At 36.9% G+C, this 24,952-nt stretch overlaps 1 protein-coding gene across 1 annotated transcript; it reads left to right on the plus strand.

Moving 5' to 3' along the window:
* The first annotated feature begins 1,975 nt into the window (after positions 1-1,975).
* On the plus strand, positions 1,976-24,217 carry AKIRIN2 (akirin 2). Its single transcript, XM_012750901.2, has 5 exons — positions 1,976-2,802; positions 18,329-18,472; positions 22,147-22,296; positions 23,236-23,307; positions 23,542-24,217. Exons 1-5 carry the CDS (start codon positions 2,568-2,570, stop codon positions 23,550-23,552), a joined length of 612 nt encoding a protein of 203 aa, XP_012606355.1. The 5' UTR covers positions 1,976-2,567; the 3' UTR covers positions 23,553-24,217.
* Positions 24,218-24,952: the final 735 nt, after the last annotated feature.

The following is a 24,952-nucleotide window of genomic DNA, read 5'->3' on the forward strand; positions in this document are numbered from 1 at the left end:
AAGCCTCTCCTAGCATCTGGCTGTTTGCTGGTAATCTTTGACATTCATTGGCTTGTAGATGCATCACCCTAATTTGTCTTCATGTTCATGTGGCAATCTGCCTGTGTTCAAATTTCCTCTTTTTATAAGGATACCATTCACACTGGATTAAGGGCCCACCCTACTCCAGTGTGACTTCATCTTAGCTAATTACATTTGAAATAACTCTATTTCCAAATAAAGTCACCTTCTGAGGTATTGAAGGTTAGGGCTTCAACATATGAATTTTGAAGGAACACAATTCAACTCAAAACACCCCCTTTCCAATGTAAATTATATAATGTAAGGTCAAATCTTAATTTTAGAAAATATTACATAAATAAATACTTCGTCATTTGTTTTCCAAAGGTTAACAAACCTTTTCCTTTTTTTTTATTTTTTTTTTGAGACAGGGTCTCACTCTGTTGCTCGGACTAGAGTGCCATGGCATCAGCCTAGCTCACAGCAACCTCAAACTCCTGGGTTCAAGCAATCCTACTGCCTCAGCCAGTAGCTGGGACTACAGGCATGTACCACCATGCCCAGCTAATTTTATATATATATATATAAATTTTTTTTTTAGTTGTCCAGCTAATTTCTATTTTTTTAGTACAGACGGGTAACAAACCTTTTTCTACCATTTACACAAAACATGTATATTCTGTTTATTTCACAGTATCAAAAATTTCATGGAATATTCACAATTTAGTGAAAGTTTACCTAATAGGTGTCTTAGTTAAGCTGCTGTTTCATTAAATGCTGATGTTTTTCAAAATATATTTTCCTAATAGTATATCCTAAATTAAAATTAGCACAGCTTAGTTATTGACACAAACAGTGTGTTCAGGACTGCTGATCTTTGAGGCATTGACAATTCTATAAAACGAGAATATATTGAATATATATACCATCCAAACATGGTATAAAAAAGACAAAATGGCTACAAAACATCTAGTTACTGAGTAAACAACAGGAATAGAGCATTGGAAGTCAGTATTTGATATTTATAATCATTTGATAATATGGCCTTTGCATACAATAATTAGTTTTGTATTGGACTGGTGACAGTTTCTACATAAATCACTTTTTGTAAAATTAATGCTGTATTTGATTCTTATTTGAGGTATCTGATTAAAAGTACAGCTTTTAGAAACACTTTTTCCCCTTCAGCTTACAACAATAGGTTCAATAACTACTATCTAGACATTTCATTGTGTCTTTTGATTTGTGTGGTACTAGGGTTCACAATATATATGGCAATATTCAACAAGAGTTAATGCAATTTCTGGTATCACTTGCTTTTCACCCAGAGAGAAACAATTCGGTTCTGTACGCTGTCCAAATCCTACTCCTTTACAGAAAAAAAGCTGGCTTTGCAGAATTTAATAAGTGGATGCAAGCAGTTACCTGGGAAGGGAAAAGCATCGAGTTCAGTCAAGAATCCGGTAACCTGATACTATTACTGTTGTTTTCTCTTGAAATCCTTAATAGGTTTCATAATCTCATTATTTCCTATCCCCTCGATGTGATAGGTTTTGTTTTTGGCACTCTTGATGCTGAAATTAATCTATTTTGGATTATTAGGTTAGCTTAGTTTTCTATTTCCCGGTTGTTAAATCACTGTGGGAGCAACTATGTGCAGAGCCTTAAAGGTTTCTAAGTCGCTTAGCTTACTTTCCCTACCGGTTCGCCTCCCTCTTCCACTGTCTCAGAGCCTTTTCTTTTTCTCTTTTGCTTAGTTCCTTTTACACAAGCTGTGTAGGGGGATTTAAATTCCAACCCGGAACTCGGAATACCACGCCCTGCATGACGGAAGTTGTAGTTTCTATGACTCCTCCTTTCCCGCCTTTCACGCCATTCCTCTCCGCAGCTAAAACCTACAACTCCCAGGATGCATCTTAGGGTGGGTCCGCCCCTATGCGCACGCGCTCTGGGGCCGCAGGATTTGAATCGGCGGCGTTGTTATTGACGCCATATTGGGGCCGCTGGCGGGTGGAAGAGTCGTACGAGGGAGGGGGAAGCGGTTGGACGTGTTCACTTGAGCTTCTGCTGGCCCAGCCACCTCGTAATCCCTCCGCATCGACCGCCGCTGGAAATCTACTGACAGTACTCGGGCGTATTAGGAGCTGTGTTCCTGCTTCACACCCCACGGGGCTACTTTCGACTTCCGAAGGGAGCAGGTCTCAGCACAGGAGCGCCTCAGGCGCGGCGCAAAGCTCGAACGGACGGCGGGGGTGGCCGGAGCCTTTCCCGGGGGAGCCGCGCCTGAGGAGGCGGAAGAGCCCCCCTGACGCGGCTGGCTGGCGTGTGCTGCCGCCACCGCCCCTCCCGCTCTCGCCCCGGCCGGCCCTGGCCACTGCCCCTGCCGCGGAGGCAGCGGCGGCGGCAGCTCTCCTTTCCTCAGCCGGCGCTCCGCGACCCGCCTGGCTCTCTGAGCCCGTCGCTTAGGCTTTCCTCGACTCTCTGCTCTTCCCCTCTCCCCTCGCCCTCCTCTTCCCGTCACCCTTACCCGGCCCCACCCGAGCCCGGCGCCTCGGCTGCCCCCGGCCATGGCGTGCGGAGCCACTCTAAAAAGAACTCTGGATTTCGACCCGCTGTTGAGCCCGGCGTCCCCGAAGCGGAGGCGATGTGCGCCATTGTCGGCGCCCACCTCGGCCGCCGCCTCCCCGTCGTCCGCTGCCGCGGCCACCGCCGCCTCCTTCTCGGCTGCGGCCGCCTCGCCGCAGAAGTATCTCCGAATGGAACCGTCCCCCTTCGGCGACGTCTCCTCCCGCCTCACCACAGGTGGGACTCGGCCCCGCGGCTGCCGGGGTGGGCGAGAGAACTGGGGTCCCTGGGCGCGGGTCCGCTGCGGCAGCGGGGTGGGGGTGCCGGGCTGTGGTTCTCGTTCTTAGCAAAGTAACTCGATGACCACATTTCTTTTAATTAGCTCCTTGGGCTGCAGAGACACAATAGAGATGGCCTGATGTCAAGGGGGGAGGGCGGTCTGGAGGAAAGGTGGGTAGGGGCCATCCCTTGCCGGTATTGTGGGAAAGAGGAACATCCTTTTCTTTGGGCCGAGTGATCGGAATTGAGTATTTCCGTAGTCGGCAGAGTCCCAGCGGAAATGATCAGAGAGGGCGATATTCATAAATTTAGGCGAGAGAAGGGTCACATTTCACTCGAATCCCGATGTCTGTTTGCCTTAATCGATTGGTTATAGCTATTAACTCTGGGGCTGGGTGGTTTTAGACGAGGCGATAGCCCCTCTTCCAGTTCAGACATGGCTGATTTTAGTGTAAGAGGGGGTGGGGGGTGAGTGTGGATGTCACTGGGCGAGATCTAGGCCTGTCATTAATCACCCACAAGAACGCCACTTTGGCTGAGTCAAGACCTGTTTCCCTAGCAGGGTCAACAACAAAGAAAATGCTCTTTTTGAGTACTGTAATATGATCACACTGTATGTCTAGACCTAGAGAAATCTTGAACTTTTAGTGAAAAGCAAATCGTATTGAAAATTGGGGCTGAGTAGTTGCTTTTAGTTGCTTTTATTTGGAAATGCTTTATTTTTGCCCAACAAAGTATGTTGGGAGGAAACAATCTAAGCCTTGAGAATTAGAAATGAACCCAAGATTCCAAGTTGACTTCAGACTCTTGATTTTCATCCTGAAACATTTCCTAAAAGAGTCTGTGGGGAATGTCTTTTGGCTGCATTGTACAGCATGTGTATACCCAGTTTTTTCAGAACTTTGAAATCCTTGTGTGCCCCTGGCACAGTCCTAGGATTGGCTTTTGTGGATTTGAAGTGTAAATTTGTTTCCTTTGTGTGTAGCATGCAAAGATTTCTGTGTGAGCCTTTGGTAATATCACCCTTAGACAAAGCCTTTTCATAGCTTGATTTAAATGTCTCATTATCATTAGCTTAAAAAGTTGGAATTATATACACTATATTTATTAACTTCCATTTGAAATTGACTTAGTGGTGTTGTTTTTTTTTAATATAAGATTTTTAAATATCCTTTCCTAAATCCATGGGGGAAGACCCTAAAATACCCAGGCTACCATTTTTGTGTTAAATATTTGATCTGACTGTTTTGGAGTTGTAGCGAGTTTTCATAGGAATTCTCAGATAATTTTAATATCATATCTAAAATGTCTTTTATATAAAGGCATTTGTTGATTGATTGTTAGACTTTTTTTTTCCTAAAAAAAAACAACCAGTGTAAAGAATGAGCTACCGGTGGTTGACATTTTTAGAGTTTGTCCTTCAGTGAAATGGTATCATTGAAAACTGAAATGGTATGGTAGAATCTGCTTAACTAATCTGTTTAACTAATAAGGCTGTTTCAAAATAGCTGTAGCAATAAATTTCAGTCAAGGGAGTGAATTAATACAGTGCTAGGTTTGGAAGTTAAAGTACTACACCTCATTGCTAAAATAGTCTTGAGCATGTATGTAAATTACCAGCATATATAACTGCTCCCCCACTTAGACTATAACATGCTCCCCCACTTTAGAAGGAATTTATTCAGAATGAATTGTTATCATCCTTTGTAAACTTGTCATTTCATTGATGTATTTGTAATGTTGGTTAATGCAATTGGCTCCACATTAACTCAAGTTTCAATTAAGTGGACTGTAATAGCAAAATGACGGAATTACTGGAATTGTTTAAGCCAGCTGCTTCACATTCACATTTTCTGAAATATTGCTGTCTTCTGGTCTTCCATGTGTTTTTTAACTTTAGAACTTTGATCATATCCTGAACCCTAAAATCACATCTTAAGTGATTTTGAGTCTGCTAAAAGTTATTTCAACTAATTTGAATATTAACATAAAAAGTTGACTTGAAAACCAGCTATAATTGCTGGTTTTGACTTGCTAAAATGTATACTTTTAAACTGTGATTTTGGATGATATCCTAAATGTAATTTAATTTGGCTTTGTGTTTATATGGCCAGTTTGAGGTGTCCTCCTCTATAGTTTTTGTAATAATGTTGTCATAATGGGAGCTGCAGTGTTGTGCAGGTAATCAAAGAGCTTCCCAGTTTTCATGTTAATAGACTTGGAAATAATTTTCTCAAGCACCTTATTTTTAGATTCCTATTAATATTTTAACACTGGTGATTCTTAAACTTCACTGGAGTGAATACCCATATATCCTTAGCTGAAATAAGTAGTTAAGAGTGGAATTGGACCGTGGTTTACCAAATTGAGATTGACTAGAACTCTGTGGGAACCTCTGTTTTCCTCTCACTTCTGTGAGTTCAAATATAATTTAAATAATTTAGAACTAGAGTACTGAAGTGATTTTTTTCAGAGCATGTATACAATTATCTTTGTTCTCATAGTTTCTTGTGGTGATATAGCTGAAGTCATGTTGTGGCTTTATTAGTTTCAGGAATTTGGACATCTGTTTTAAACCCTATTATATCAGTCATCCTAGGAGGTGATTTCAGAGTTTGACCTGATGACTATTCTTATTTAAATCAATATTCTTCAAACTTTTGCAACTTAGTACTAGGAAAAAGGAAAGGGCCATCTGAGCTAAAAGAAGTTTGCTTTCTCAACCCCGAGACTAAGAGCCTTTAGTATGCTAAGTATTGTGACTTTTAGGGGCATCTTAACACACAGCATATCCTAAACCTGGTTTTGGGGGCACCTGGAATGTTACTAATTTAGAAATGCTTTCCTGAGTCTAGGTTAGGGTTGACTTGCTACAGCCATAGTTTTATATAGCCTGAGAGCTAAGAATATTTTTTATATTTTTAAATGGTTGGAAAAGAATCAAAAGAATTAGTTTTGACACATGAAAATTATATGAAATTCAAATTTCAGTGTCCACAAATAAAATTTTATTGGAACACAGCTGTGCTCATCCTCTTTTTAAAAAGTATTATCCATTGCAGGTTATAATGGCAGTGTAGAGTAGTTGTAAAAGAGACTGTTCCCCAAAGCTCTGTATTTGCTATGTAGTCTTTATAGAAAAAGTTTGCTCACCCGGGTCTAGGATGTCAGCAGTGAAGCTTATTGGATATGTATTGAAAAGGAAAAGTGGATGATAAGGGGAAGTAAAGGGAGGGGGAGAAGCAGCACTGAAAATGGTCAGGGAGATGAATGCCTCTAGTAGCTGCATCCATACTCATCTTGGTTCATTTATTATAGTTGAAAACAAATTCAGAGTGTTCTTTATGATTGGTTTTTGAAACATCTGATAGTATTACCACTTAGCCAGAAGACTGGCATGACATTCTCAAGAAATTATTTTAATAAAACCAAAATATTAGGCAACATTACAAGAGACTCAGTCCAATCCAAGACATTGTTTTCTTAATTGTGTAGTGAATGAATGGTGTGAAGATATCCTTTGGTAGAGTTAACTTATTTGTGAGTTTGCTAAGCACATTAATACACATTGTTTATGGTTTGGTACGATTGCTGTAGTCTGCCTTAGGAATTGAATTGAAGAGTTAAATTCCTTTGTAAGAACTCATTGTATTTTTGCTGGAAACTTGCCATTGAAAATGGAAACTACAGCTTGTGAATGGGGAAGAGTTTACAGGAACATAGATTGTTCACTAGACATTGATGCATGCCTGCAAACGGAGACACCAGCTGGCTTAAATGAAATATAAATGGTTCTAGGCAAACAAATGAGATGTCTGTTGAAGGAGGCAGCATCTCACTTCAGATGTCATTTATGTGGAGCCAGAAGTGTTTTTTAATATTTTGTGGTTATTTAGACAGCTGTTAATATGCTTCTAGTTTCTTAGTGGATTTGGCAACTAAATGTTTTTAATGGTCTTTGTATTTTGGATTATAAACCTGAAATTTTAATTAGGGCTGTGTGTAGCTGCAGTTATTTCATAGTTCTATGAGTTATACATTTAAGAATCCTGTAAATTTATGGCCATTAAAAACAGTACAGTTGTATTTATTATTGCTCTTGAGCCACTTCTTTTTTTTTAAGGTAGAAAAATAAAGCCTAATTTGAGAACTGAAATAAATAGGCTAAAACATGGCTCGATCAAAGATTAGTCACTTTTTAAGTGTGGATGCTACTAGCTGCTATGGTTGCCACAGAGACATAATCTGAGATGTAAAAGAGAATAATAAATTTCTTCAGTTTTTTAATGTCTTTTTAGGGGAAAAAAATACAATGTCTTACTCAAGTAGGTCTTTTCTAGTAAGTGTTTTTTTTTTTTTTTTTGAGACAGAGTCTCACTTTGTTGTCCAGGCTAGAGTGAGTGCCGTGGCGTCAGCCTAGCTCACAGCAACCTCAAACTCCTGGGCTTGAGTGATCCTTCTGCCTCAGCCTCCCGAGTAGCTGGGACTACAGGCATGCGCCACCATGCCCGGCTAATTTTTTACATATATATATCAGTTGGCCAATTAATTTCTTTCTATTTATAGTAGAGACGGGGTCTCACTCTTGCTCAGGCTGGTTTTGAACTCCTGACCTTGAGCAATCCGCCCGCCTCGGCCTCCCAAGAGCTAGGATTACAGGCGTGAGCCACAGCGCCCGGCCTAGTAAGTGTTTTAATAGGCCCAGGAGGACACAGTGATAGAAAACTTTTGTTTTGAAAGGTTGAGAATAAAAGAGATTGAGTGGAAGTGCCCAGTTTTGAGTATTTTGCCTATATGAAAAGAAACTTGATTCTCCTCCTTATTAAAGAAAAATGCAGTGATAGCATGGGTTGAGTTTGGGCCTCTGGGGATAGTTGGTTCATGAACTAGATAATGGTATTTGGGGGTGGGTATTTTCAAGTACCTATGACTGAATTAGTTAGCAATTTGTGGTCCCTGCAGTCCTTGCATTAACACCGTGCCTAGTACTGTTGACTTCACAGAGTGTTTTTTATGCCTATGTGAAACTACAGTGAATTTCTTGCCTTTGAGAAGACTGCCTACTTTTGAAAAGGTATGAAGGGGAAATATTTACTCAAGCCTATAGGAACCAGTCTGGCATCTGGAGATGGTAAAGAAGTCTTCATAAATGAATTTACTTCAAAGAGATGCATCTTTAATTTTATTGCTGACTATAGTGAATCTGAATTCATCCTGCCTCAATGTTCTCAGCTTTCTAAACAAACCTAAGAGATGTGATCCATGAGCAGTAGTCTTGCTGTAGCAATGACTGATAACAAGGATGGCCCCTGAATTTTGGGTTAAAAGTCCCAAATACAATGGTTTGAAACTAGCCCCAAAGTTACTCTTATCTGCTATTAGTTAATGTTTTATCACAAATAAAGTTTTAAAATACTGAATTTATTTGTTGGCTCTATAAAGTTTTGGCATTTCCCAAGGTTCTTAGAGGTGCTGAAGTTGAACAAAACATGTAATTTCAGTTTTACCTGTTAATTCTGTACCAGTTTTTCTTTTTAGACTGTTTTATGACCAAATAGTCATAATGTATAACTCAACAATGTTTGTGACTCAGATGAGTTGTATCAATACTAGGAAATACTGCAATGAGTTTAAGACTTTGAACTATACTTTGAGGCACTTGAAGTATACTTCCCAATATTTCTTCATCTTTCTGGACAAAGATAAACATGGATTACATGAATTACAGTATTTAAATAGTCCATTTACAAGAATTTTTACCATTATCAGAGATTTGCTCATTTGAAGAAACACATTTTTAAAGATTTTACAGGATTTTTAGGATAAAATATTTTGTAATGAAGATCTGATCTTTTATTTCTAAAGGAATTGAATGATTTAAGTTATAGCAAATTTTTCACATGATGAAATGATACTGCAGCTTATATTGAGCAGGGAATCCTTGTAGGTATTATAATTCAAAATTCTGGTGTATGTCAGCTTTAATATATGCATTTGTCACCTTTAATGTTTATTTTGGACCTGTTAATCAGAATTTTACAGTATAACAGATTTTATAATCTCTCTTGTGATGGTAGGGTTTTTTGGGTGGTGGTAGTAGTTTAACCTTCTAGCACTAGGCAACTCATAGTGTTGTACTCTTTGTCTTGGAGTGTGGCTTACTTTCTTTTTCCCTTTAAAAATCGTATGTCATTAGTTTTTAATCTGTTGTAAATGTCATAGGCAGATCATCCTGAGATGTACTAATACTTTAGAACATTATGATTTTGTTAAGTAGTAATTTTTCATTAATACAGTTTTGAGATTTGACTTAATTTTTAATTTCTAGGTTTATTCATTTACCTAGTTTTTCTTAATATTATTAAAAAATGTAAATTCCTCCTCTAGAAGTTACTTAATGCCAAGCCCTCATGAACCCCATTTGAGTTCCAGATACTAGGACAAAAAAATGTCTCTTGAGGGACTGATAGGATAGAGCAGCCACTATTGATACTTTATTAGCTAGCTAAACTTGAAGAATAAAAATAATTCTTATGCTTTATCTAATACACCTGTTTTAATTTCTTATGGACTTTTTTTCACATCAGTATTAATATTATTTTTACCTTTTATAGCCTAAACAATGAAATCAGTTTACTGATTAAATCACACTTTTGCAAAAGTGGTTTTTTTTTTTTTTTTAAGGTATTAAAGCTTGTTTACTGGCTGATTTTCTGAAATTGTCTCAGTATGTGATATGTATTCATTCTGATTTTTTGGTTTAGCATTCATTTTCATTTCTGTTAATCTTAATTCTTAGAAAACTCCCTCAAAAAAATTAAAGGGAATGTTTGGAGAGAGAGACTTGAAAGAGTTGATTTTTCTGGTTTTTTGTTGAATTGACCTAGCAATTGAAGAATAGAATGTACAGTATTTTGAAGAAAACCAAATTTTCAAACATTACTGTGCCTGAACTGTGCCTTTTGTTATAAGGGATTGCCTTTTTCCTTGTGCTAAAGTATAATTCTTTGGCAGAAGAACTTTTCTAAGTGGTATAATTGGTTAAAAGTATAAGAGATTTTAGTTGCTGTGACACATGGGGACCAGACCTGATGCTTATTGTAACAAAATTTGATGGCCCAATGTGAAATATAGTGCGTTATCAGAACCTGGCACTATAATCAGTTGTACATGTGTGGCAATGTTAACCTACCAAGTTAAAATACTTCTTCACTTTTAATATACTAAATAAACATTCTGGTTAGGTACAGATGCCTATCCTAAGGGGAAGCAGTTTAGTGACTGGAAGTACAAATTTCTGAATGTAACACATGAAGATTTCCTAAAATTTGTTTTGTTACATCCAGTGATCACTGTTTTACAGGGCTCTAGGTATATGAGAATTATGCTTTGCTTTGGTTACAGTCTTCTTGACAATCATATTTTTTGAAGTTTCATGGTATGAAAGTATCAATAATGCATGGTAATAATCCCTCTATTCTAACTGACATCATGTTTTTTTAAAATTAACTTTCCTCATTGTGATTAATTATAACTTTAGGTGCTTATAGAATTTTGACTAGGTGTATACAGTACTGGAGAGGGCAGTAGATGTTAACAGCTTGGGCCCTGAGGTCAAGCCTAGCATTGCTGTGTTTGGACTGTGGGACCTTTCAGAAGACACTGAAACAGAGCCTTATTTTCCTCATCTTTGAAAATGTGCACATGATGATAGTAGGTACTGCCTCATAGAGTTTGAGGATTAAGAGATTTAACTGCCTCAGTGCTGGAAACAGTCAACAATGGGCACCTTCAAATGGCACTTGCAAAATTGTCGAGTAATCCTGCCTTTAAGTGAATAACCTTGCCCTGCATTTATTGCTGTCAAATGGTAGTTTCTTCATATTTTTTTTTAGTACCAGTATTGCTAACATTTGTGCCTATCCTGTCTTCCCTTTCCTGTCATTGAGGATTAAATGAGATAATTAAAGCACTGTATATGGTGAGGGAAAGATCCCACTGCTTTCCAAAGGAACCATATCCTCTTGATTATTCCTTTTTTCTTCTCTCAGTAGGATCTTTGCTTTTGGCTTTAAATATCCTCAGATCTTCCATTAGAAAGTAAATAAATAAAATATCCTTATTTTCTTCCAGCAGCTATCTTGCAGATTTCCTCCACTTCAAAATCAACTTCAAAGAGCTTTCAAATAGTCTGCTTGCTTCCATTTCTTCAGATCTCAACTTCTAATGTATTTTTGCCTCAAGCAGCTCTTGTCAGGTCACCAGTGACTCCTGTGGCACTCAGTTCTCATTTGCCCTTTTTTATAGCATTCACTGAGTTGACGCACTGCTTTATTTTTGAAATATTTTTTCTTCTTCTGTAACCACATTGTTTTCTGCTACTTCTGGCTGCTCTTTCTTCACTTGACCATTAAAGTTAGGAGTTCTTTAGTTCTAGATCCAGCTCCATGTTTTTCTCACTTATTAGCTCCTTAAGTAGTCACATGCATGCTCCTGACTTGAGTTTCCACTTAGAGATGACTCTAATTTATATTTAGACCATTCCTCTTAGTTCCAGCCATAGGGAATTTGGACCTTTTATTATCAGATCTCCCCAGTAGGCCCAAACAACCAGAAGTCAGAATTTTTATGAAATCTGTTGACTTTTAAATGTTCACAGCTAACTTACAAAATACATGCGAAAACAAAAGATGTCTGTGGGCTTCTAATCAATGCCTTATAGTGTGAGAAATGTTCTTAATTATTCCAAAAAATAGTCATGGTAGAAAAGTAATTGTATTTGTTCACCATCAGACTATAATGATGAACATGAATTTCCTTTTTTAAAAAAAAGTGTGGTAGGAGCACTGAATGAATCAGGGTATATAGATTTATGTCATGTAATGAGTTTCCCTGAATAGGTCCAGTCAAGTTAAGTTGTAGAATATTTTCCTGCTAGGAAGTGATATGTCTAACTCAGCTATAAAAACCATTCCAGGTGAGTGTGGCAAAATGAATTTAGATTAGCTTAGATATTTTTGTACTTGTAATAAGCCCTGATATTAATATTTTCCTTCTTCCCATCCCTAGTATATGCTGTATAGTAATAAATAAGCCAACCATATTTAAAAATTACCACATATTTTAAGTTATTTTAAGCAGAGACTAGAAACTAGAAACTTAAATACCTGTAGTTCCAGACAGTTAATATAAATGAGAGAAGTAAACTAGCTGGGGACTAGTGAATTCCAGTTTTGCTACTGACTAGCAGCATCACCTCAAGGAAAAGGCAGAATCTTAAGGTCTGCCCCTCAGAACCTACATTTTAACAAGATCCTCAGGTGATTTGTGTATGCGTTAAAATTTTAGAAGCATTTGAGAACTTAGACTCAAAAGATAGTAGCCACTTTGCATCTTCAGCTGAGTTTTGTCTTATAATCTAGTATTTTCCCCAAGAGTAGTCAGAAATCTTACTTTTTATGTAAAATCACCCAACTTTTAAATGTTGACCACACATTTACACGTTTTGAAAAAAATGTGTCTGTGGGGCTAGATTTTGCCTGCGTATCATCATTTTGCAAATTCTGGTTTCCAGTTAATGCTAAACCTAAATTTGTGTGTGTGTGTGTGTGTATGTTAAGTTCCCTAACAAGTTGTCATAGACGATGGATTTGTTCTTTAGATTGACTGTGCTGCCCTGGAATCTTCAAGGAGTCTGCTTTCTGAGTCTTCGCAACTGGCTTGTGTTCTAAATTTATGTTATATAATATTTTACTGTATAAGAGGCATTCGTTTATCTTCTTACAGGAGGAAGAAAAATAATCACTACAAAGTCATTCTATTATTTCACTGATACCATATAGTCAGTGATTACTTATTTTAAATAAATGACTCAATTTGTTAAAACCTTGCAAATATAAATTACTTTGCCTTCATGGCTGTGTGGTCAATTTAGAATAGGAACTGAGCATTTTGCCTTGGGACCAGATGTCTTCTGTAGCATGCACATTTTGGATATGGAATAGTTCAATTTCCCCTTCTTCATTTATTACCTTTTTTTTGGTTATTACTCTGTTTTGCTAGTTTGTAAGCTATTTGAGAAGATTAAGAGTATAAGAGTATAAGCTACACAACAAAAGCAACAAGATTAACATATTCCTTTAGTGTAATATAAACTAGAGGTATGAAACTTACTGGATATCAGGGAGGATCTACCAACTGATTAAGAATTGTTGGACTCCTTCCATTAGTGAGATCCCATTGTGCCGTTAATTTGTGAAACTTAACTTACCTGCAGGGTCTTAGCAAATTGAGTCATTTATTTAAAAGAAGTAATCATTTGCAGTATAGTACCAGTGAAATAATAAAGTTTGACCTTGTAGTGATTATAGTTTTTTATCCTTCTGTAGGAAGGTAAGTAATATGTCTTATATAGTAAAATACTACATAATATAAATTTAGAACTTAAGCCAGTTGCTTTTAAAGTATTATTGATAATACCCTAAAGTTTATTTAAATGTGTATAGCTGTATTGTGCTTATTACTAATAGGATTCATGCTAATCCAGATGGAAGTTAAAACCATAGGTACCTTCAATTTGATTTCAGATCCCTTTGATATAACGGTAATTTTAAAGTGAATTTAAAATGGCATCAGCTATTCTTCTTAGTCAAATAGCTCTTGGTTGGATAAGAATATTGTCCTTAAAGTTCCTTCAAGGAGAACATAAGAACTATTTTAGCTTCTGAACAGATGATCCTGGGAAAATAGCCGATTTATAAAGATGGGTCTCCATAGCAACTCCCAGTTGTATGTGTTTTAATTTATAAAGTAGACATGGCAATGTCTAGTATGTAGTTCAGAGCTCTAAATTTGTTATTTTATTTGGAACAGTTTCTCAGTTTTGAGTCTTAATGACTACTGCAGGTTTTCTTAATTATGTACAGTTTTTTCATATCATTTGTATTCTTGACTAGAACTGGCAGACTTTCAAGATTTTTTTTTTTTTTGAGACAGAGTCTCACTTGTTGCCCAGGCTAGAGTGAGTGCCGTGGCGTCAGCCTAGCTCACAGCAACCTCAAACTCCTGGGCTCAAGTAATCCTTCTGCCTCAGCCTCCCGAGTAGCTGGGACTACAGGCATGTGCCACCATGCCCGGCTAATTTTTATATATATATATATATTAGTTGGCCAATTAATTTCTTTCTACTTATAGTAGAGACGGGTCTCGCTCAGGCTGGTTTCGAACTCCTGACCTCGAGCAATCCGCCTGCCTTGAGCAATCCGCCTGCCTGGGCCTCCCAGAGTGCTAGGATTACAGGCGTGAGCCACCACGCCCGGCCTCAAGATTTTTTTTTTTTTTTTTTTAATCTCATTGTTTGTGTTGTCTTTCTAGATGTACTTTCACTGGGTTTTTTCAAAGATACTCCATAGAGAACTAAGTGGTATTATTGGCATATAAAGTGATACAAAAGAGTCTCATACACGTAAATTTAAAACTGTTCATGAAACTATAATGTTTGATCTAGTAGTTATGTTTGTTATAAAATAGTAAAGCTTTACAGGTCTAGAGCAAAAGTTTCACATATAAGATTTTTAGAGCTTGTGGACTCTAGAAAAGATACTTTAATATCTGCCCCTCATTTATGCTTCTCCTTTAAACACATTTTTAATTGCTTTCAATTCTGTGTTCTTCGCTTTGTTTTCAGTCCCAGCTTGATGTTTCTCCTACCTCATCGATTATTTTTTTATCCTGTAACTGCTTTCTCCTCTTTATATTTTTGACATTATTAGTGTGGTTAGGATTTCTTTTTCCTCTCCTCTCCCTCTCCTCTTTCTTTTTCCTTCCTCCCTACCCTCCTTCCCTCACTCTGTTGCCCAGACTAGAGTGTCATGGCGTTAGCCTATCTCACAGCAGCTTCAAACTCCTAGGCTCAAGCAATCCTCCTGTGTCAGCCCCCCAAGTAGCTGGGATTACAGGTGCAAGCCACTACGTCTGGCTAATTTTTCTGTTTTTAGTAGAGATGGGGTCTCGCTCTTGTTTAGGCTGGTCTCCAGCTCCTGACCTCAAACGATCCTCCCTCCTTAACTAGGATTTCTTAAGTAATCAGTGGTAACTAAAAAGAAGCTTTTTCTTTTCACATTTATATGCCTTGTTTATAAGAGCCCTCCAAAGGAGTAAGTGCTGGCTCATAGATATATCTACCTGTTAAGCATGAGAATTTTTTTTTTTATTTTTGAGACAGAGTCTTGCTCTGTTGCTCTATGTAGAGCCTCATCGTAGCTCACTGCAACCTCAAACTCCTGGGCTTAAGCAATCCTCTTGCCTTAGCCTCCAGAGTAGCTGGTACTACAGGCTTGTGCCCCAAAATCTAGCTAAGGTTTTTATTTTTAATACAGTTGGAGGTCTCACTCTTGTTCATGCTGGTCTTGAACTCCTGAACTCAATCAGTCTTCTTGCCTTGGCCTCCCACAGTGCTGGGATTTGAGGCATGAGGCACTGTGCCCTGCCAAGGATGAGAATTTTTATTAGCAATCTTCATGACATTTACTAGATTTGGGAATGAAAGTGCCATGAATTTCACTTAGGCTAATAGTGACTTTCACTTAGGCAGCATTTTATGATAGGAGAATAATGTAGTTTTTAGGATTTTAAAAAGGGGATATACAACCATTTGTGGTATAGCTTGTTGTCATAATAACCATATATATTTTGCTCTAAATGATTGCATATTCAGTCTATGCCTCATAATCCAAATATGAAGGCTATGTGATTAAAATTGGAACGTGCAAGTGAAGCTTTGACTTTATGGACTGTAAATTGTGTTGGCAAAACAAATGTCAAATGCTACATGTACCTGGGTAGCTTAAAACTAAGTAAACGTAAGTACATTACTGATGTATGGAAGCAGTTTGAGTCATCCAGATATCTAGACTGCACTTAGCTAAATAGTCTATTGAGTTGTAGAATATTGAATCTGAGGAAATTTCTTGAGTTAATCAGCTTCAAAACTGTTTATTACCCCTGAACTGACAAAAATTGAACTTGAGGCTTGTAGTTAGCTGTTTGCTCCTTGTGCTGCAGAGATCTTGGCCAAGTTAAATTGGACCATTCACTGCATAACGTTGTTGATCACATGCTACCAGTATTAGAGCATTTGAGGGCATGGTGCGGCTTAGATGACATAGTTGCATCATAGTAGATGTAAAAAGCAATGCAGGCAATAGTGTTCAAAATTCTTCAGCTCTTTAACTGACGCTATCAAGTGTCAGCAAGGATGTGGAACAGCTGGAACTCTAATACATTATTGGTGGGAATGCAAAATGGTAAAATTATTCTGGGAAATGGTGGTTTCTTACAAAATCATTCACTTGCCATGTGATTAGGCAATCCAGTCCCATTCCTAGGTATTTATCCAAGAGAAATGAAAATATGTCCACCTAAAGATTTGTACTTGCATATTCATAATAGCCTCAAATTGGAAACAGTCCAAATGTCCATTAATAGGAGAATGGATAAATGAACACACACATATTGGAATAGTACTGATGAATTAAAAAGGAAGGAATTTCTGATTCATGCAATGTATACGAATCTTAGAAGCATTCTAAGTGAAATTCAGACAAAAGTGTGTGTGTGTATCTATATACACACATATACATACATATATGTGTGTGTGTGTGTGTATATATATGTATATTTTGGAGACAGTGTGTTGCTCTGTTGCCCAGCTTAGAGTGGCAGTCATCATAGCTCACTGCAACCTCAAACTGCTGAGCTCAAGTGGTCCTCCTGCCTCAGCCTCTCAACTAGCTGGGACTATAGGCACATGCTACTATGCCTGGCAATTTATTTTTTGTGGAGACGGGATCTCACTATGTTGCTCAGGCTGGTCTCAAACTCTTAGCCTCAAGTGATCCTCCTACCTCAGCCTCCCAAAGTGCTAGGATTATAGGTGTGAGCTACTGTACCCGGCCACAAAAGTTTATACTCTTTATGATTTCATTTATATGAAATTCTAGAAAGCCAAAACTGTATAGTAATAGCAGTATTGGCTGATTGGTAGGGGTGTGGTGTCAGTGGTGAATTAACTGCAAAGGAGCATGAGAGAACTCTTTAGGGTGGTGATAAGTTCTTTATCACAGTTTTGATGGTTCCAAGACTATATACCGTTGTCAGAACTCAATTTGTACATTTCAATTGGTGAATTTTATACTTGTATATTATGCCTGAAAGGCTCTACGTATCAGATGGTATGGAGTTTTATGCAGCTAAATTTTAAAAAGTTTTACTGTTATCTTAATCCTGGTTAGATCCCAATTGAGACTGTCAAATTAATAAATTGAGTTTGTTATAAGAAATTTTTTTGGTACATTTTAGTTGTGCTTTGGTTGTTTTTGTGTGTGTGAAGCAAAAGGAATACTAAAGTAATCTGAGAACAGGTTATGTAGTAGTGATCAAATAATGTATTAATATACAAATCACACAAAAGATAGATATTAAAGTCAAGTTACCCACATGAGCTAGTACATCCTAAATTCTCTGGTTATGGATAAACTTTATGATGTTTTGAATGGCAGTTTTGATCATGATAGTAGTAGCTTTGAACAGAGAGAGATAAATGAGTGAAGTTTGCTGTCAGTGAAATATCATTGTTTTTAAAGCCTTTAGAATATTGTTATTAAAAGATGAAGATATTTGTGCTTATCCTGGTTGAGATTGGATGTTGCACCAGTTCTGTTGAATACCTCTATTGAATATTAAGAAACCTATTTATATCAAGGTATCTTAACTGTTCAAAAGACAGCCATTTTATTTCATACTGATAACTTCATTTTTTAATTATTAATACAAACTATTTCAAGTAAATGTAAAAGGACTGAAAATGACCATAACTCATATTAAACAAATGTTAACATTCTGAAAATGTTAAATACAGTTAAAGCACCCCTGACAACCATCCTGTAATATTCTTAGGGTCTACTGAGCTTAATATTAATGGTCATGACCATTTGATGTACCATGATTTTTTAGTTCCCATCTGCTTTGTTTTGTTGACCTGTCACTTCTAACTGGTACTGGTTGAATATACATAGTCTTCCTCCCTTCTAATTATTTATAGGCTTGGAAAAAGTTGTTAATGTAATAGTTCTATGTGTGATAGATGAAGAGTTTGGGACTCTTAAAAAATCTGAGTAGAATAGGTGTTTTTAGTTCACAGACTCCCTGACCATTATTTTGAATGAAAAACTTATTTCCTGCTAGCCAGTGGTCAGCAAGAATGATATTGTTGAATAGTTGGATTCCAGGTTGTGTGTATGTGCTGTTTTTGAGCGAGTGCCCCCATTTGTGCTGAAATGAATTTCTCCCAGAATCAGTTTTATGGATATTATTTGAAGGGGATATTTTGGGTAGATTGGTTCTACTAAATAATTGTTGGAAAGCAAACCTTTAAAAAAAAATTAAAAGTTTTTATCTTGCCAAATCTTACCTTTTTTTCTTTTAGAACAAATTCTGTACAACATAAAACAAGAGTATAAACGCATGCAGAAGAGAAGACATTTAGAAACTAGTTTCCAACAGACAGATCCATGTTGTACTTCTGATGCACAGCCACATGCATTTCTCCTCAGTGGACCAGCTTCACCAGGTAATAATAAACTTTAAGAAACAGTAAACTTAGAGAAATGTTTTCTTCTTTAAGTGAAAAGAAATGTTATTTAGAATGGGAAAAGTATAATCCAAATTGCCTTTAATCACTTAAGCTACTATTCCCCTACTTTTAAAAAAAGTATTTATGGGGGGGGGGTGTGGGGGGGAATTTTAAAAAAGAAAAAAAAATATTTATACAAGTAATGCATGATACCTTAAAAATATGGTACAAAATAAGAAAGCAGCACCTGGATTCCCACTTTAACCAGAGACAACCACTTGTATATAATACGCCCAAAGTGTGGACATCCTATAAGTACTAAGATTTGTAACCCCCATTTATTAAAAAAAAAAGAAAACAAAAAAAGTAACAGTATGCCATATGCTTTTTTGTTAGGTATAGACATACCTTGCCATGGGTGAACACTGCCATTTTATAGATTTTCCATAATTACTTAACTGTCTATTGATAGATTAATTAGACTCAGAAGTTCTGCTCTTGCAGTATTTATAGAACTATCCCTGTGCACATACCCACACATACTTGTACCAATGGGATAGATTCTTTTTTTTTATTTCGGCATATTATGGGGGTACAGATTTTAAGGTTTCAATAAATGCCCATTTCCCCCCCTCCGGGATAGATTCTTAAAGGTGAATTTTTTTTCAACCTGTATCTGTGTCAACCTACTTCTTGTTGGAGGAAGTGGTTGTGAATAAATTTTTTAAGAGGGAAGAAAAATAAGGGCTACTTGAAGTGAGGGGAAAATTGAAATTTCTTGCTGAAAAAGAGCCATCAAAACTTTTCATAAAGTTCCCAGCAAAATAGTTTTTCTTGTGACATTTGCCCTTATTCCCTTTCTTCCCAGCAGGGATAGGAAAACCTGGCAGAGTAAAAAAAATTCAAAGGCCACAAAATAGTCAAATAAAATTAGATTAGGAAGCATGAAATTATTCCAAACTAAATACTGTAGTATACCTACAGATTTTGGGGGCCAGGTATAAGTGGTCAAAATTTGGTAAGGAGAGGTGAGGGTTGGGGACTAGACTATATCAGCAGGAAACCAAGATTATTATCCTTTCATTAGTTTGTTTACTCAGAAGATCAATTAACTGGCAGACTTAAAAACAGTAGGAATTTGAAAGTAAGTTAAGATAGCCTTAGTAATTATGGACTAAAGTTGGTGTACTTTATTTATTCTTTGGCAGACACAGTTCCAATAAGCATAGTTAACTGGTCCCAGTTATGCTTGTTATTATATAAGGAACAGGTGAAGAGTGAGAAATAGGGGGTAATGGGCAGATATACAGAGCAAGGTGAAGAAACAGTTGACAGCAAATGTGTGTGTGCTTGAATGTGTATAATAGATGGTTGTCATCCTCAGGTCTCAAAAAGATTAATTCCAAATGTTCTTAAGATGGAAATGATGTTTTTGGAAGATCATAGTGCCTTAAGTGATACTTAAAGAAAACACATTTCTGAAAAAATATTTTTTATGAAGTAATCTTTGTATAAATGAAGATTAATCTTCATATAAATAAATTTTCATATATAATCTTCACATATAGTATTATTATATGAAGTATAATCAGATAATCATTATTATCTGATAATGCCAGGTGGCTATTATATTCATAATCTCTAAGGACACTGAACCATAACGTTTAAATATTGAATATTAGGTGTATAGTGTCAAGGATTTATTTTTACAAAGTGGTTTCTTAGCTAATATTATTAATTAAAAACAAAAACCTTATTAGAAAAAAAGTACAAAATTCAGGTGATAAAAAGTTTCAGTGCCCTTTCCTTTAAGAGATCACAGAAATAAATATGCCTTCTCTGAATCTTTGCTCATGAAATCAGCTTACACAGAGAGATCCTTGACATCCTGTTCTCCCATAAAGCTTTTCTTAACATAGACCTATGATTAGTGTCTTAAAAATTGTTTTTTTAAGATCACAAAATAATGTTTTCTTTAAAAAAAAAAGTCCTAGTAGGTATAAAAATACTGAAGGAGTCTTTTTGCTACTTTACTAATGAAATTGACAAACACTGATAGTACAGCTGCTCTTGAGTTTGCTTGTTTTAGGAATCTTTAGTGACGATGGTGTAGTTTTATATTACAGTTTTAAGCATATCATCAGCTCAGTGCTTGAGCTTATTTTTCCATGTGAATTGTTCTATTAATGGGAATTAATAATGGTTACTGTGTTCAAAAACCTTCAGAATCCATTATGCTCCTTTAACAAGGGACAAGTATCTAGATTCCAGAATGTTTTTTAAAGTACCTTTTTAAAAAGAGTTCATGCTATACACTTCCTTTTTGTTCTATTTTTTTTTTTTTTTTTTTTTTGAGACAGAGTCTCACTTTGTTGCCCAGGCTAGAGTGAGTGCCGTGGCGTCAGCCTAGCTCACAGCAACCTCAAACTCCTGGGCTCGAGTGATCCTTCTGCCTCAGCCTCCCGGGTAGCTGGGACTACAGGCATGCGCCACCATGCCCGGCTAATTTTTTATATATATATCAGTTGGCCAATTAATTTCTTTCTATTTATAGTAGAGACGGGGTCTCGCTCTTGCTCAGGCTGGTTTCGAACTCCTGACCTTGAGCAATCCGCCCGCCTCGGCCTCCCAAGAGCTAGGATTACAGGCGTGAGCCACAGCGCCCGGCCTTATTTTGAACATAAAGGTTTTATTGTACCAACATGAAATCTATTTTCTTTATTTGAAGGAAACCCCTCTAAGTTAAGAGGTTTGGAAAATGGGGGTATTATAGTGAAAAGGCAGAATAACCCCCAGTTTGTTGTGGGTTAAGATATTTATTAATGGTTTTTTGTTTTTTTTTTGAGACAGAGTCTGGCTTTGTTGCCCAATTAGTGAGTGCCGTGGCGTCAGCCTAGCTCACAGCAACCTCAAACTCCTGAGCTCAAGCAATCCTACTGCCTCAGCCTCCCGAGTAGCTGGGACTACAGGCATGTGCCACCATGCCTGGCCAATTTTTTCTATATATATATATTAGTTGGCCAATTAATTTCTTTCTATTTATAGTAGAGACGGGGTCTCGCTCTTGCTCAGAGCTGGTTTCGAACTCCTGACCTCGAGCAATCCGCCCGCCTTGGCCTCCCAAAGTGCTAGGATTACAGGCGTGAGCCACCGTGCCCGGCCTGGTTTTTAACATTGTCTTTTTCAGGCATAATCATTTGTTACTCTGAGACTAAGTAAAATTAAGCTTTAGAGATGTTCTTTATTGTAGGAAGGTTTAGTCACAAAAACACTTTATGGTATGCTTATTGTCTAGAAGGAGATAAGTTGTTTTAAATTTTTTTTTTAAGGCTGGTCAAGTGGAGCAGTGGGAGTGAGATAAGTTTTTTTTAATGAGATATGTCATTGTGATATTTACATTTTGTTTATATCTTGAATTTTTTTCTATTCATCTTTAGACTTTTTCCCTTATATTTGATTGTATCCTCCTGTGTTTTTCCGGAGTCATAAGTGGATAGAATTTTAATTTTAATCCCATTTTATGACTTCTTGGGAAATGCTGTGCTAAAAACTGATTAAAAATGCTTCTGCATAAACATTGAAGAGATCCATATCAAACCTCTTCAGTTAGAAGATGCTTTCTATCATGGCTCTAACAATCAGGTGCTGTTGTTTGTGCTTGTTATTCATAGGGACTTCGTCCGCAACGTCCTCACCACTAAAAAAAGAACAGCCCTTATTTACTCTACGGCAAGTTGGGATGATCTGTGAACGTTTGTTGAAAGAACGTGAAGAGAAAGTTCGAGAAGAATATGAAGAAATATTGAACACAAAACTTGCAGGTATGTGATGAGTTTATTTTTTATAGTTTCCCAGAAACTGATTTTAAGAACTGCATTATTTCCCACATGTACTTTATATTAGTTATTACCCTTTCTTTCACTGGTACAATATGTTCTTTAAGAACCAGAGAATATCAGTTCAAGAAAGGAACTTTCTTGTAGGTCCTGGTCCACCTTAGCAACCTCAGGAAGCAAGTATTCACTAGCGATGAAGATAGATAGCAGTATTAGTGAACTACAATTTTTCGATATGTGTATCCTGTGCTAAAAATGGACTTCAGCTTTGTACCTCAGTTTGGCTGGGAAACTTTGGACTTTATATCCTTCATAACTTTGCCATCAATCTAGATATTTAAAATATCTAATTGGCTGGTACTGTGTAAGTCATTTTAGGGTACTAAACTGCAGTCTTATTTTAATTATCAAAAAATTCAGTAAAATTTGATAAATGCAGCAAATAAAATTTATTATGTATGGTAACTTAATCAGTGTTCTTTCTAAGCCACAGATTTTACTGTAGTTAGGTATTATAAGCTTTTTGATTCTTACAGAGTTAAATCAAGGTATTAATGTAAGAGAATTTAGTTATATGACATCTTTTTTCTGTGACGTTTGATTAGGTTATAGGTAGATGTTTTCTCATCGCAGTAAATTGCCATTCATAGACCACGTATAAAAAACTTTCAAAGTAGAAAGGTATCTTTTTATTGCAAGCTTTTTATTTCTAATCTTAGTAAATAAATAAACCCCATTTAGTCTGTTTATGAGGTCATGTGATTTGGACTAAAACCTAGGTTTACTAAGCTTCATGCTCTTTCCATTTGATGCACTAAGTGTCAACTTAGACTTACTATGTATTTTGTATTTTGAGAATTGATCTGGTTCTAAAATAGAGGGCATTTTGCAAATCATGTAATTGACATACACCTTTATTTATAGAACAATATGATGCATTTGTGAAGTTTACGCATGATCAAATAATGCGACGATATGGAGAACAGCCTGCTAGTTGTAAGTATTTCATCTTTGAAGTTAAAAAATGGAAACAAGACCATCTTTTAAGGAGAAGACAATTATTTTCATACTTGAGAATTTAACAGAAAATTATAGAGAAAACATCTGGAGGAAATAGGCAGCATAACTTTGGTCACTTAAATACCCAGAGGGAATATTGGGAATCAAGATCTGGTATTTGCTTGAATTTGACCTTTACTTTGCACTAATTTTGCTTTTCTCCCCCTTTAGATGTTTCATGAATCGCGTATTCTGCGTTTGTGGGCTGCCTTGTTCCTTGTTGAGTTGTTGCAAGAGGTCCCAATTATTGACATGCAGCAATGCCAATACCCCCCTGTGAATACAGGTTACGTCAAGCTTTCGTCAGTGGCAACCACTCTTAGGCAGCAGCAACTGGTTTTGGAAATTCCCCTGATGTCAGTACCACCTGGATGTGGACCTTTGCTACCTGTATTAATACCAGTGGCCTCATTTTGCTGTATCATTACAATTTGGCTTCTCATATTAATATGTTTGAAAAGGATTAAAGCTGGTATTCTAGAACATGCCCTTCACTGGTTGTGTAAATAAAACTGTAGAATGACACTTCAGATGAAGTTAGTGTGATTTTAATTGTGCACTACAACCAAGCTGTAACCAGTTATTAATAATTTTAGAATGTAATCCCAGGACAATATTAAGCAAATAGCCTACAGAGCTTCCTGTGAAATAGAGGAGGGCATTTCTGTATTCCAGGACTTCTTGGGGTTTCAGAATGGGTTTATATGATTTTCTTTTTTTTGGTAGTTTTATTTATTCTATCAGTCTTTTTAACATATGTTTATTGCTGCATTTTTTCCAGTGTATCATTGTTTTACCGCCCTTGTAGTACTGGAATTTAGTTGGAAGAATAAAACATTTACTTCTATTCTGCTTGTTTTTTAATGTACAGATGGGTGGTATTTGAATAAAACCAGTGTTTTAATTGTAAGCATTTTCCAGGGCTCGATGAAGCTAATTTCCTCGTAAGATTTGAGTGTTTAAAAAAAACTGAGTTCTGATTCTAAATTGCTCCTTCTGTAACTTACTGCATGACAGAATGTTAGTTATGTAATCAATTTTAACAGCTGTAGAAGTCTTACCTCAAAGATTATCAGAATCCAGTTTTTTTAAGGACTTAATGTGAAAATCGTAATTCAGCAAATTTAACCGACTTTCCATACATGGTTTCCAAACATAGTTTTCTTATAATGAAGTTAGCAAAAAAAAAAAAAAAAAAAAAAAAAAATGCTTCAATGGATTCTTTAATTCTAACAGCATGTTTCTACCAATTAAGCCAATCTTTTTTTTTTTTTTTTTTTGGAGACAGAGTCTCGCTTTGTTGCCCAGGCTAGAGTGAGTGCCGTGGCATCAGCCTAGCTCACAGCAACCTCAAACTCCTGGGCTCAAGCAATCCTGCTGCCTCAGCCTCCCGAGTAGCTGGGACTACAGGCATGCGCCACCATGCCCGGCTAATTTTTTATATATATATCAGTTGGCCAATTAATTTCTTTCTATTTATAGTAGAGATGGGGTCTCGCTCTTGCTCAGGCTGGTTTTGAACTCCTGACCTTGAGCAATCCGCCCGCCTCGGCCTCCCAAGAGCTAGGATTACAGGCGTGAG

Source organism: Microcebus murinus, chromosome 5, assembly GCF_040939455.1.
Source record: "Microcebus murinus isolate Inina chromosome 5, M.murinus_Inina_mat1.0, whole genome shotgun sequence".
Taxonomy (NCBI): domain Eukaryota; kingdom Metazoa; phylum Chordata; class Mammalia; order Primates; family Cheirogaleidae; genus Microcebus; species Microcebus murinus.